The sequence below is a fragment of the Octopus bimaculoides genome, chromosome 10 (assembly GCF_046866305.1).
Source record: "Octopus bimaculoides isolate indiv1 chromosome 10, ASM4686630v1, whole genome shotgun sequence".
In the NCBI taxonomy this organism is placed as follows: domain Eukaryota; kingdom Metazoa; phylum Mollusca; class Cephalopoda; order Octopoda; family Octopodidae; genus Octopus; species Octopus bimaculoides.
Genome location: NC_142937.1, coordinates 46,952,267 through 46,967,312, shown reverse-complemented (window position 1 = coordinate 46,967,312; position 15,046 = coordinate 46,952,267). Strand labels below are relative to the sequence as shown.

Genomic DNA, 15,046 nt, shown 5'->3' with positions numbered 1-15,046 from the left:
ATTCTAACCATTAAAAACACACATTATCACCATTTTAGATCCAGTTTCTATGATGGCATGAGTTGCACTTTTATTTTATTGTGTTGCATTACGATGACAATATATATTGGTACCTGATATTGGGTAGAGTGAAGTAAAGTGTAACAAGTCTTACATATAAAAGTGAACGGTGTGTGTCTTTAATGGCTTAGTTCAATACAATTGTTTTAATCTTAACAGAAGATATCAAATCAAATCACTTGTAACTCAAGAATATATCTATGTTACACATACACACACACACATGCACTCATATACTAGTTTTGTAAATCAAAATATTCAATTAGCTAGAAATTATATGCTATTAAAAAGAATTGCAAGAAGAAAATTATAAGGCAAAAATAATTTTTTGACAAAAGAAAAGCAACCAAATATTTTCTTAAATAACAACTTCCTCATTGTCAATTAATGGAACATGACTGGTCTGATTATTCTGGCGTTTCCAAATGATAAAGGCCACCAAGATGATGGTAACAAGCAGAACAGCAGCTCCAACAGATAATCCTGTGATAAGGGCACTATCTGTAAAACAAAGAAAATACATTGAGAGAGAGAGAAGCATTTATGGGGACAGAAAAACGGCATTATATGAGGGAATATCAAGGCAATACAGAATTAGAATTGTATATTGAATAAAAAAACAAACAATAAAATTCAACACATAAGGTTTCTTGTTTTGCAGATTTAAGCAAATGATTTGTGGACCACAAATGTTTTTGCTCATTTACTTATCAACATTAATGAGCAAAAGATAAATGTGATCATTATTATCATCATTTGAACATCCACTTTCCTATGCATACCTGGGTCACACGAAATCAATTGAAGCAGATTTTCTAAAGCTGAATGCCCTTCCCATCACCAACCTCACCAATTTATTTCCCCTAGTCCTTCAAACACAAAGCAGCACAATACCTGTACGTTTCCATAGAAGATTGCAAAAGAGAAACGCTACTTGTATGATCTTTTATCTTTTATCATTCACTGGACTTCAGCAATGATGGAACATCACCTTGAAGGGTTTAATTAACCAAATCAACTCCTGTACTCACTTTCTAAGCCTGGTATTTATTCTATCAGTATCTTTTGTCAAGTCTCTCAGTTGTAATGACATAAACAAACCCAAACCAGTTGTCAAATGGTAGTGAGAGACAATCAAAACACAGTGACACATATATACACGAAGGACTTCTTTTAGATTCCTTCTATGAAATTCATTCACAAGGCTTTGGTCAACCCAGGTCTATAGCAGAAGACACTTGCTGAAGGTTTCAAGCAGTGCAGATACTGACATTTTGTTTACAACTAGCATGCAAAGCCAAGAGCAGGTGATATGAATACTCAAATATTCACAAATACACATACATACGTACGTACATACAAGTTTCTTTCAGTTTCCGTCTATCACATCCATTCATGTGGCTTTGGCTGCCCTGGGGCTATAGTAGAAAACATTTGCCCTAGGTGCTGTGCAGTGGAACTGAAACTGAAACCACATGGTTGTGACGCAAAATTCTTAACCACACAGCCTTGCCTGCACCTATATAAGTATGCAAATTAATACACATATCAATGGTGTTTCTTGTTTCTGTGAAATGAATAAGGTGCGTAATTCCATTACCATTCTCAGCATTTCTTGCTTGTGAGGTAGACCCTATCTAAGACCTTACACAACAGTACATTGTTCAAGTGTTATTGTAATGCACCAACATCTATCTACAGTCAGATCTTATGTTTTTAGAGAGAATATTAAAAGAGTTGAAGAGCTTTGTTTTCCAGGAGATTGCTATATATCATACTAACAGTGTAAAGTGGTGACCAGTCAAGAAATATGCATTGCTTTCAATGCCAAAGTTTCATGCCATACCATCCAAATGTAAAAAAAAAATCACTTTGTCAGTCTCCCTTCTCCACTCCAAGGAGCAGAAGCTTTCAACCCCTTTAATTAAATCCATTGTCGTATAGAAGCAATCCTCTTTATGTCAGGTAATTGGATTATTTTCAGTTCCCTAATGAACTTAACATAACAAGGGAGCTGAGAGAAATAGAGGACTAAAAGCTAATGATTACACAGTAAATTGGCAAAATCATTAGAGCATTGGGTAAAATACCCTACAGTATTTGTTTTGGATCTTTGTATTCTGAGTTCACTTCTCACCAAGATGAATTATGCTTTTATCCTTTCAGGGTTTCATCATCCTTTAACATCTGTTTTCCATGTTGGCATGGGTTGGATGGTTTGACAGGAGCTGGCAAGCCAGAGAGCTGCACCAAATTCCAATTGTCTGTTTTGTCATGGTTTCTACAGTTGGATGCCCTTCCTAACACCAACTACTTTACAGAGTGTACTGGGTACTTTATGTGGAACCAGCACCAGTGTTATTACATGGTGACAGCGCAGGTGCTTTCTATGTAGCACTGGCATGGGTGCATTTTTGGGGTACCAGCATGGATACTTTTTACACAGCACTGGTACGGGTGCTGTCTACATGACACCAGAACCCGTGTGCTCAGAAGACAAGGTCCTCTCAGCTGAGAGAGGGAGTAAGAAGCATGACCATAAAGGACATGCCTGTATGTATGGATGGTCATGAGTTTACTTAGCTTGTCATGTCTTCTCAAGCACAGCAAACTGCCAGAAGCCTTGCTCTCTTCCAGAAGTTTCAGTCATGTAATAAAATAAAGTACCATTCCAGGGTGTTGGATTGGTAGAATTGTTGTAGTGTTAGATAAGATGGCTTGCAGTATTTGTTCCAGCTCTTTGTGGTTCAAGTTCTTAGTTGGCAGATTTAACTCAATGACTGGTCTACCAGCACCACCTAACTCTCAGGTGTCAGGTTCACTCTGTTCAGGTGAAGCTAATTTGGTCAGAACATTTAGGCCAGATCACTGCTTTGAAGATAACTTCTCCATTTTCAGCCACTTGTCTTGGATGATCTGAAAGGTAAAAGGTTGTGTATACCACTCTTCACTCCAAATAAATGATTGAAAAAAAAAAAAAAAAAGACTTCTGGTTGACTTTGCCTTTCATTCTTTTGGAGTCAATAAAATAAGTACCAGTTGAGCACTGGGGTCAATGTAATTGACAAGCACCCCACCAACTCCAAAACTACTCTCTTTGTGCCAAAATTTGCAACCATTATTTAGAATTCTCATGCTCATGAAAATCCTGACTTGGATATAAAATATCCTTGACAGGTTAAACAATCATATGACACTGATGGTCATATTTGAAAATAGGACATTAAATCAGTTAATAACAGAGAGAAATCTTATAAAATACTTGCTTTTCACTGTTGAATTCACAGCATTTTCTGTCAAGAGGGGAGTATCAGTATTCTGTATCAAATGGTCAGGATGATGCATTGATCTGGAAGCTGGAGAAGAAACTAAAAGAGAAAATATGATCATTGAAATTTTGGAAAAAATTAAATTAAAGAGGAGTACATTAACTCTTTTGATACCAACCTGTCAGAAACTGCCTCTAATTCTATGACAAATTTTTTGCTTTGAAATTATCTAAAATGAAGACCTTCCATCAAAATTTTAAACCAATTTATGTTCTAAACACCAGTTGAATAACAATAATTATCTTGCTAAATTCTTCATTATTTTCAAAATAAACTAAACTAAGTGTTAGATATGATAAACTGCATATGAGAAAATAATTCAAGTGATTTTTTTCTTTTTTTTTGTTTTGCTGAAACATCACAGATTTGACACTATCATTTAAAGTGGTAATATCTGGCCCAAATGTTCTGTCTTATGTTCAAACAGGCCTGATCCAACCTCTCACACCAACACTATAATGTCATTCTAAAAATAAACAACCACATCACTGAAATCTAGAAGCTACAAGATAATGCATAATTTATTCAAAACAATGTATCAACTGTCACAAATTGAGAGAGAAGAGACATTATTTTATATGCCAGAAAATAAAGAAACCTCTTGAAGCATTACCCATGGGTTCAGATCCCTATTCTATTTCCACTGATATCATCGTATTATCATGATTATTGACACTACTATGAACAGTAGAACAATAAATGCCTTTGTTATCCTCAACTGAGGTATCTGGGAACTTGCAACAGAGTGAAGGCACTCACATATCAAAGTTATCTATCTTATATATTAAAAGGCAAATTGTCTGTCTGTGTGTTGTGTGAACCACTTCTACTCCTACAATTTTCAACCGAATTTTACCAAATTTTACACATGCCTTACTTTTAAGTTCTATGCAGTATCCTAGGCCAAAAAATTTTCAACTTCAAAAGAAGTCTGTCCTATATCATCATCATCATCATCGTTTAACGTCCGCTTTCCATGCTAGCATGGGTTGGACGATTTGAGTGAGGACTGGTGAACCAGATGGCTACACCAAGTTCCAATCTAATTTGGCAGAGTTTCTACAGCTGGATGTCCTTCCTAATGCCAACTACTCCGAGAGTGTAGTGGGTGCTTTTACGTGCCACCGGCACGAAGGCCAGTCAGGCGGTACTGGCAACGGCCACGCTCAAAATGGTGTATTTTATGTGCCACCTGCACAAGAGCCAGTCCAGCGGTACTGGCAACAATCTCGCTCAAATGTCTTTACACATGCCACGTGCACAAGTGCCAGGAAGGCGACGCTGGGCACAGGTACCATCACGATTTCGCTTTCACTTGCTCCAACAGGTCTTCACAAGCTGAGTTTCGTGTCCAATGAAGGAGACGACATCGGCATGGGTGCCAGTCATCGAATTTAGTTCGATTTCAATTTCACTTGCTTCAACAAGTCTTCGCAAGCGGAGTTTAGTGTCCAAAGAAGGAAAGGTACGCATAAGTGGGCTGGCTACACCCCTGGCAGAGGCCTTGAATTTAGGTCTCACTTGGCTTGCCAGGTCTTCTCACGCACAGCATATTTCCAAAGGTCTCGGTCAGAAGTCATTGCCTCGGTGAGGCCCAATATTCAAAGGTCGTGCCTCACCACCTCAGCCCAGGTCTTCTTGGGCCTACCTCTTCTACAGGTTCCCTTAACTGCTAGGGTGTGGCACTTTTTCACGCAGCGTATCCTCATCTATTCTCGCCACATGGCCATACCAGCGCAATCGTCTCTCTTGCACACCACAACTGATGCTTTTTAGGTTCAACTTTTCTCTCAAGGTACTTACACTCTGTCTAGTATGCACACTGACATTACACATCTATCGGAGCATACTGGCTTCATTCCTTGCGAGCCTATACATCTCTTCAACAGTCACGGCCCATGTTTCACTGCCATGAAGCATGGCTGTTTGTACACATGCGTCATATAGTCTGCCTTTTACTCTGAGAGAGACCCTTTGTCACCAGCAAAGGTAAGAGCTCTCTGAACTTTGCCCAGGCTATTCTTATTCTAGCAGCTACACTTTCAGCGCACCCTCCCCCACTACTAACTTGGTCACCTAGATATTGGAAACTATCAACCACTTCTAGTTTTTCTCCCTGGAATGTGGCAGAAGTTGTTTTCAGCACATTTACAGTGTTTATAGCTCCTGAACATCTGCTACATACAAAAACTAACTTCCTAGTTAACCTTCCTTTGATATTGCTGCACCTCTTATGTGTCCATAGCTTGCACTGGGTACATCTTATAGAGTTTCTACCTACGCCTTTTCTACAGATCGAGCAGAGCCATCTACCTGAAGGGGTTTGTGTTTTTTCTACCTTCCTACTTATTAGGACTTTGGTTTTAGCTAGGCTGACTCTAAGGCCTTTCGATTCTAGTCCTTGCTTCCACACCTGAAACTTCTCTAAGTCTGATAGCAACTCAGCTATTAGAGCAAGGTCATCAGCATAGAGAAGCTTCCAAGGGCTTGAATTCCTCTGTTATCACCTGGAGGACTATGATGAATAAGCAGGGACTGAGGTCTGATCCTTGGCGGACCCCTATGTGGAATTCTTCAGCACTATAACATTTTGCCCAGAGCTCCTGTGTAAAGCAAGAAGCCAGGAAAAACAGTATTTTACACAGGTTTTTCTCTAAAAACTTCAGCAGTTTTAAACCGATTCTCTCCCTTATCTCTCTTTTTCTAATTCTCTGTTTCTCTTGCTTACACATATTCCCTCTCACCCTCTGTAATAGTTCCTCTCTTTTAGTTTCTCTCTCTCTCTCTCTAATTCACTCACACACTTACTAACTTCAGTCTAAAAATTGACTTCCATGTATTTAAATTAGTCATGTGTAAAAATCTCTGCTACGGTTTTCGTATTTTCTCTGAGAAAAATAATTTAGTTATTTTAAATTTTTGTTCACCCAGTGTGTTTAAATTCAGTTTTGTCACATCTGCCTAAAAGTTGACTTGAGTGTATTTCAATTTTGTCATGCATAAATATCTTTGTCTTTATGGTATTTGTATGTTCTCCCTACAATATTACTTATTTAAAATGTTTTGCACACCATCTATCTAAATATACTATTTACATTTCTCCCTCTATCAAAAAATGTTGTAGTGTGGTCATGCATGTGTACATATGACCGCTATGGGCCACATACAGCCAATAAGCTAAAACCAATAAGATATCAACCATGCCACTGAGCAGTCATGCGTTAGAAGAAGCTATCCTAAAGCAGCTCAAGTTTTTTCACTCAGGCTATTTTCTTCTAGAGCTTTATACACTCAAATGGGGTTTGTAAGTTGTCTACAAATTGACTTCTTTGTCTTCTTTGCCTGTCTATCTGCTCCCTACAAATTCTCAAACAACTCAACCAAATCAAATGAAATTTTACAAGGTAATAGTATGAGATCCCATGAGTGTCAATGAGTAATTTTTTTTCATTTGAATTAAAACAACATTGGCACTGATTCAGTATTACATGTCAAAAGTGAAAGAATAAGATCTATATTGTAATGTCATAATATTGTTTCACTTTTCATTTTAAGCTTACAAGATTGTTACACTTTTATTCTTTCACTTTTAATTTTACTGTGATAAATAGATGAACAATTTATATCCTAATGTGAACAACATTATGCATCAGCAACTTTCTGTTCTTATTGTCATAACAGCGGAATGATGCGTCAGTGTATGTGTGTTGACTGACATGACGAACGGCTGGAGGTGAAACTCTTTAACAAAACAATTAGGTGGCAAGTCCATGGTATATAAAAATACACATTTACCATTCAATTACCAGTTCATAATTATTGCAGAAGTTGCAAGGTATTTACAATTTACATATTTACCCATAAATATATGGAGTCTCAATAGAGAAAGGAGATGAGACTCTCCCAAGATCAGCAAATGCATGCAGCAGCACATCAGATGGAGTCTCAAGACGGAAGCAAGATGAGACTTTCTCAAGATCACCAAAGGCATGCTGCAGCATGTCAGATGGATTCTGAAGACAGAAGCAAGATGAAACTTTCTCGAGATTAGCAAAGGCATGCTCCCCTCCCCCAATTTTCCATGACAAGTTAGAGCCTGAAATATTCCAAATAGACGCATGACATGTTGCTTAGTCGAATTATCGCATTATTTACTCCACAAATGTTTTGTCATCAATGCTGCACTTTCCTGTATCATCTGTTTCAACAGAACTGTAATATGTATATGAACTATGCCATTTTAATCCCGAGCAATGCCAGGTATCTCTGCTAGTGTTAAATCAGGCAATGTGTTTGGCCTACCACAGAAAGTACAAAAAAAAAACAGGATTGTAGTCTTTACTGTGACACTAATATAAGAAAGATTGCCTTACTGAATTCAGAAACTCCCTTTACCTAAAGCTAGTCATTTTCATTTTGGATTGATTAGTAGATTTTTAATGAGCTTGCAAGTTGCTTTTGAAGGTTTTTTTTAAACATAAATGTGTATTATATACTTGAAAAGAACCAGAAGAATGAGCAACAAAAATGAAAAATAAGACAAGTACAGCAGCTTCTGGCTAGCTCTGAAGTTAACATTTGAACAACTTTATATGCTAATGAAATTTGCTGATCCACGTTGTGAGGTGGGAATTCTTAGGGACATAGTGAGCAAGGGCAATACAGAATATACATGTAATTATAATGTTGATAATATTAGCTTGTTTGATCTACTGTGTCATGTTCATCTGGGATGTGTTATGTGGAAAATATTTGCTTAAGATAGTTAAAACTGCTCACTCAAATTGTCTTCTTAACCTCTCGATAGAGAAAGCTTTCTTTCTAGAAAGCCATATTACAGTTGAATGAATGTATCTACCCATTTAGGTTATTGCAAAAACTGTGGTCCTAGCAAATCTAAAAGCTCAATTTGCAGTGATGAAGGTATTAATCTACTAAAGTGCTGAATGTCAATATCTAAACAGTAAAAGATAAATACACATTCACACATATATTATGCAAATATGAAAACAGTTCTACTTACTAGACAGTATAGGCTTTGTAGGACTTCCACGTTTGGCATCTAAAAAAGTTAAATTAGTAAAATAATGACATTTTTGAGAATTTCTATTTAAGACAAGCCAATAAGAGTCACTATATAGTAGCTCAACCTGTTAGGAATGGCAGTCAAATTATTTTCAAATTACATTCTATCATCTTAAGAAAGGAAAGATACACTAGTCTTAGATGCACAAAAAGACAAGATGGTCACATCTAGAATGTCTTTGGAACATAGACTTGCTCAATCAGTAACAGCAAACAATAACATATTTGTGAGAGTTCTGTAGTCCATTTCAGTTCAGGTGTTGAAAGCTGACTCTGAAAGGTACAGTGGGCAAAGTTTTGAGGGATCACCAGCATAAGCACATCAAGATGATTGTAGGAACTTTGCAATTATTAAGGGATCACAAGAATAACCCCATACAGATGATTGTAGGCTCACAGCATTTTTAAGAGGTCACCAATGTAACTCCACAAGATTATTGTAAGCTTACTGCAGTGAACAATACCCAGATCCTAATATTTTATTGCATAAGATCTTCAAAATGTTTCATCAACAGTTACTAGGTTCAAATCTTTTCATTGACCTGGCATGGAAATTAGTAGCACTTCAATCCTATTGGTGCACACTTGATAGTATAAAGCAATAGAAAAAAAAATTTCACTAACCAGATACATCACAGAATCCTGAAAATTGGTTCATCACCAGCCCTGGCTGACATTCACATTTATTCTCAAAAGTACAGATTTCATTTTTCTCACAAGAATATACCGATTTAGGATTGCATAGTTTACCATAGGTGACTGGAAGTGAAGCAAGAAGAAATGAAAACACAAGTGAGGTGTGTGTGTGTGTGTGTGTGTGAGAGAGAGAGAAAGAGAGACAAACAGACAAACGGACTTAAACGAAAACAGACAATCTTAAACAGAAACACAGAAGTGCAATATCTAAAGTGATAACAATGATGATGATGGTGGTGGTGATGGCATTTACATAACAATGTAGCAATGACAGTCTTGATGCAATATTCATAATTATGCTGATAGAGATGGAAGGTATACTCAACCTGATTTTATGTATCGTATTTTTGGGGAATGAGTCTCTTCACTATGGTGGTGGTGGTGCTGCTGCTGAGGGTGAGGTAGTTCATGTTGGCTTGTATGAGAATCGAACCGTGGTGCATGGCATGGCTGAAGTGTAGGGAGCGGCGTCTTCGTGGCACCAGCAGGACATGATGGCAATGTATATGTACGCTCTGGAACCACAGGATATGAAAGGGTATGCCCTATCATGTCAGTTTTAAGCGACACCTTAATCGTGACCTAAAATGAGATGAAAAGATAATTCCAGCATAAAACAAAGCATTAACATAGCAATAATGTTAATATCAAAAACAGAAATCTGAGTCTTATTGTACTTTGAATTCTTTGTTTTTATTTTGAGTTTCAATTTTCAAAATAGCAAAACAGAAGGGTTTTCTCCTGTTTCTACCAATTGGTACAGGCAGGAGAAAAAGGTAAAAACAATTTGTTCATTCATTCATTTTTACATCCTTTTTCTCATTCCAGCGTGGGTTAAGTGAATGTACAATTGAGGCATTGCTTTATAGCTGGATGCCCTTCCTGTCACTAACCTTTACCTGCTTTTTTTTTATGTAAGAGATCTTTTATTTCAAACATTTTTAAAGCTGCAAAGCCAGTGGATAATTTGCTGACCATTTTACAGAATATACTGGGTGCTTTTTACATGGCACCAGCACTAGTGTTATTTCATGGATGAGTGCATTTTATGTGACACTGGCAAAAGTGCGTTTTACATGGTACCAGCAGCTTCATGACAATACCTCTCAGCTGGGAGAGGGAGTGGGGGCATGGCTTTAAAGCAGGGGTTTTCAAACTTTTTGACTTGCGGACCCCTTTATATTTCAGGCTTTATCTTAGGGACCCCTTCTAAACGCTTATGAAATTTATACATAAATATTTGCTTAAAATAACATATATTTTTACATTTATTTATTTAACAGTATTTAACAAATAGGTTTATTGTCAATTAAAAGATTTCAATTAAAAAACATATATAAAATCAAATTGCCCATAAAAAGTATTTGCTGTCCACGGACCCCCTGTCTTGTCTTTGCGGACCCCCTGTGGTCCGCGGACCACAGTTTGAAAACCCCTGCTTTAAATGATATGCTTGTATGTGTGAATGACTGCGATTTTAAATAGCTTGACATGTCTTCTCAAGCACAGCAAATCGTTATCCATTTTTCCATGCTTTCATGTGCGTATATATATATATATATATATATATATATATATATGGAGAGAGAGAGAGAGAGAGAGAGAGAGCAATAAGAGAATGAAACAGAAGTAGGATGGAGGTAGTTGCATCTATAAATCTATCGACAAAGCTGTCAATGAGGACAATGCTGTTCATTATCCTGTTGAATTCCTCAACAGTCTCAAACTGTCTGGTATGCCACCACACAACATATATATGTATATATATGTGTATTCCTTATGTATATACAGTTTCATTCTTACATAACTAAAATAATCTTAAGATATATTGATTTTATAAATTACAATATTACTCCTCTTATAATAACTTTCTCATACCTCTGTTTATATTTTATCTAATATGAATAATATAATGCATCTAATAATAATAATTGATTCATTTGTATACATGTACATTAAGTGTAGGTATATGTATTTATGTATATGTAAAAGTATGTATATATGTGTGTATTTATATTTATAACTTAACCTTATGTACTTTCTAAAATCTCTGACGAAGCCTAGAGAAACACCCAAGTACCTCAATTTCATCTACTAATTACCTCAGTCCACTGAAGGGATAAAAGTAGAATGAGGTATCATTGCCTCTTGGCTGAAACAGCTGTAAGATATCCCAATTTCTATTGCTCTATGTTAGATATTTTAATAATTACTGATATTTTTATATTTTATATATTATATATGTAAAGCATATGTTATACATGTATGCATATTGTTATAATTGTCCTTTTAATAAATAAATAAATTGATATAATATAATGTCTAAAAGTTGATGAATACCACCTATTGATCCCCTCCATTTTCTTATTGCTCTATAAATTAATGATAAAATAACTCTTTACCTTCACCCATTTATTACACTCGGTAATGTAATTGCCATGCAATGGAAAAACATTTGTGTATTAATAATTGGGTATTCTACCAGCATTATATTGGATAGATATTATCCCTTAGTTGGTTAGATTCACAACCTCTAACTTTCTTGGAATTATATATATATCATCATCATCATCGTTTAACGTCCGCTTTACATGCTGGCATGGGTTGGACGATTTGACTGAAGACTGGTGAACTAGATGGCTACACCAGGCTCCAATCTGATTTGGCAGAGTTTCTACAGCTGGATGCCAACCACTCCGAGAGTCCATACCTCATAGAATTCAAGCTGTAATTACTGCTAAAGGCAGTCCTACCCCATACTAAAATAAGTTTGCTTGGAATTTTAAGGTGTTTCCATTATTTTGTCCAACCCCTGTTTGTCTGTCTGTCTGTATGTATGTATGCATGTATGTATACGTACAGGTATTCAGGTATGGCTATGAGGTAAGAAGCTTGCTTCCCAACTGCATAGTTCCAGGTTCAGTCCTACTGCAGAGCACTTTGAGCAAGTGCTTTCCACTATAGCCCTGGGCTAACTAAAGCCTTAATTGAATTTGGTAGACAGAAACTGAAAGCAGTCCATCATACACACACACACACACACATATATATATGTATATATATATATATATATATATATATATATATATATATATATGTACTAGCGGGCTTCCCGGCCTTTGGTCCAGTCCATACAGTGTTGAAATGCAACACTGGCACAGATGCATTTACACAGCACCAGCACCTGAAAGAACAAGCCTGCAAGTATTGAAGACAGCAATTTTACTTAGCTTCACACATCTTATCAAGCACAGCAAATCACCACATCAGCCAATCCCTTGTCATTTCTTCAGTGTGGCCCAGCATCTGAAGATCCTTTTTCACCACCTTGTCCAACATCTTCCTGGGTCTACCCCTTCCACAGGTTACCTCCACAATTAGAGTTCAACACATCTTTACAGAACTGTTCTCATCCATATATGTCACACAACCAAACTAGTGAAGTCTTCTCTCTTGCACACAACATCTGCTAAAGTGGTTAAGCTTCCAACTGCAATTGGAACAGCCAAAACCTAAGTCCCAAACAACCACAACAGTGAAATATAAATAAGAACAAATGATATAAACTTGTGTCAATGACAATTATTTTTTATATATATATATATATATATATAGTTTGAATTTACAGAAAACAAAAGATGAAGACAAGTGAGGGAACAACAAGCAGATGTATTAGTTTGATGTCTCTCATTCAAAGCAATCCTTTAGGTAACAACAAAATTAATAATTCAGTTTCATAATTGTCTGATGGTGGATCACACTGATTGAGAAAGAGAGGTAGAAGCAGAGTTGATTCATAACTAAAAAACAAAAAGAGAAAAAAAAGACATTACATCGGTGTACATGTGGTTGTGTGCTAAGTAGTTTGCTACCCAACCACATGGTTCTGAGTTCAGTCCCACAGCATGGCATCTTCAGCAAGTGTCTTCTACTGCAGCTGCAGGTATGTATGCATATTTATGAATGGATGGATGTGTGTGTGTGTGTGCAAGTGTTGTGTTATTGTCTCCTTACCATGACATGATGTATTAGTTGTAAATGAAGTGTCACCATCATGAAAGTGGTATCCCTCTTTCCTTTCCAATATTTTGTTGAAATATATCTGGTCTTGAGGAAATATTACTCTGCTTGGAAACACACGAGATCACCCAGCCATAGAAAATCTACCTCAACAAATTCTATCTGACCCATGCAAGCAAGGAAAAGTGGACATTAGAACGATGATGATGATGTTAATGATATCATATTTTCCATCATCCACCACAGATAACATGTGTTTAACACAATTGTGGAAGAACTGTTACTGATTCCATGCAGGCAAAGATGTCCGGTGGTGTCTCCATTGGAAATGGAGATGTCACAGGACTACTTTATACTTAACCCTCAGTGACACACAACACCTGTACGATACATGTATTTAGGAGATCATCAAATATCCACAAGTAGAAATTACTACACTTACCTTATGGGGTACAACATCTTTATCATGTGACAATTCTATAAACAGATATATATTCTGATATATTATCACAGCTGTAAAAAAAAAAAAAAGAAATATATATATATATAGGAGTAGGTAGTAACTCTATAAGATGTACTCGGTGCAAGGTATGGACACATAAGAGGTGCAGCAACATCAAAGGCAGGTTAACTAGCAAGTTAGTTTTTGTTTGTGGCAGATGTTCAGGTGCAATAAAGACTGTAAACAAACAGGAAACAACTTCTATCTCATTCCAGGGTGAAAAACTAGAGGTAGTCGATAGCTTCCGCTATCTGGGCGACCAAGTTAGTAGTGGGGGTGGGTGCACTGAAAGTGTAGCTGCTAGAATAAGAATAGCCTGGGCAAAGTTTAGAGAGCTCTTACCCCTGCTGGCGACAAAGGGACTCTCACTCAGAGTAAAAGGCAGACTGTATGACGCATGCGTACGAACAGCCATGCTACATGGCAGTGAAACATGGGCTGTAACTGCTGAGGACATACGTAAGCTCGCAAGGAATGAAGCCAGTATGCACCGTTGGATGTGTAATGTCAATGTGAATACCCGTCAGAGTGTAAGTATCTTGAGAGAAAAGCTGAACATTAGAAGCATCAGTTGTGGTGTGCAAGAGAGATGATTGCGCTGGTATGGACATGTGGTGAGAATGGATGAGGATAGCTGCGTGAAAAAGTGCCACACCCTAACAGTTGAGGGAACCCGTGGAAGAGGTAGGCCCAGGAAGACCTGGGCTGAGGTGGTGAGGCAAGACCTTCGTACATTGGGCCTCACCGAGGCGATGACTACTGACCGAGACCTTTGGAAATGTGCTGTGCGTGAGAAGACCCGGCAAGCCAAGTAAGATCGTTGCCAGTGCCCCTGGACTGGTTCTTGTGCGGGTGGCACATGAGATGCACCATTTTGAGCGTGGCCGTTGCCAGTACCGCCTGACTGGCTCCCGTAGGATTTTAGAGCGAGATCGTTGCCAGTGCCCCTGGACTGGCTTGTGCGGGTGGCACATAAAAGACACCATTTCGAGCGTGGCCGTTTTCGTGCGGGTGACACGTAAAAGCACCCACTACACACTCTGAGTGGTTGGCGTTAGGAAGGGCATCCAGCTGTAGAAACTCTGCCAAATTAGACTGGAGCCTGGTGTTGCCATCCGGTTTCACCAGTCCTCAGTCAAATCGTCCAACCCATGCTAGCATGGAAAGCGGACGTTAAACGATGATGATGATGATGATGATAAGTGAATGCATGTATGAAATTGTAAAAAAAGCAAAAATTTCACAAATGATTCATAATTTAATTCTACTCAACAGCTGTTTCAATGGTCAGGATACACCCATCATCATTCATACGATGCTCAAAACAATTGTTTTAACCAATTATATATACACA

At 37.5% G+C, this 15,046-nt stretch overlaps 1 protein-coding gene across 1 annotated transcript in view; it reads right to left on the bottom strand.

Annotated features, from left to right (window-relative positions):
* Nucleotides 1–276: 276 nt before the first annotated feature.
* The window catches only part of LOC106874185 (uncharacterized), a 42,498-nt gene continuing 27,728 nt past the window's right edge, over nt 277–15,046 (bottom strand). The window contains exons 4-9 of the mRNA XM_089358598.1: nt 13,633–13,703; nt 9,497–9,752; nt 9,099–9,233; nt 8,413–8,451; nt 3,327–3,428; nt 277–561 (exon numbers count right to left, since the gene is read on the bottom strand). Of these exons, the coding sequence (XP_089214724.1) occupies nt 419–561; nt 3,327–3,428; nt 8,413–8,451; nt 9,099–9,233; nt 9,497–9,752; nt 13,633–13,703 (746 nt within the window). The 3' untranslated portion in view covers nt 277–418. The remainder of the gene's footprint in view (nt 562–3,326; nt 3,429–8,412; nt 8,452–9,098; nt 9,234–9,496; nt 9,753–13,632; nt 13,704–15,046) is intronic.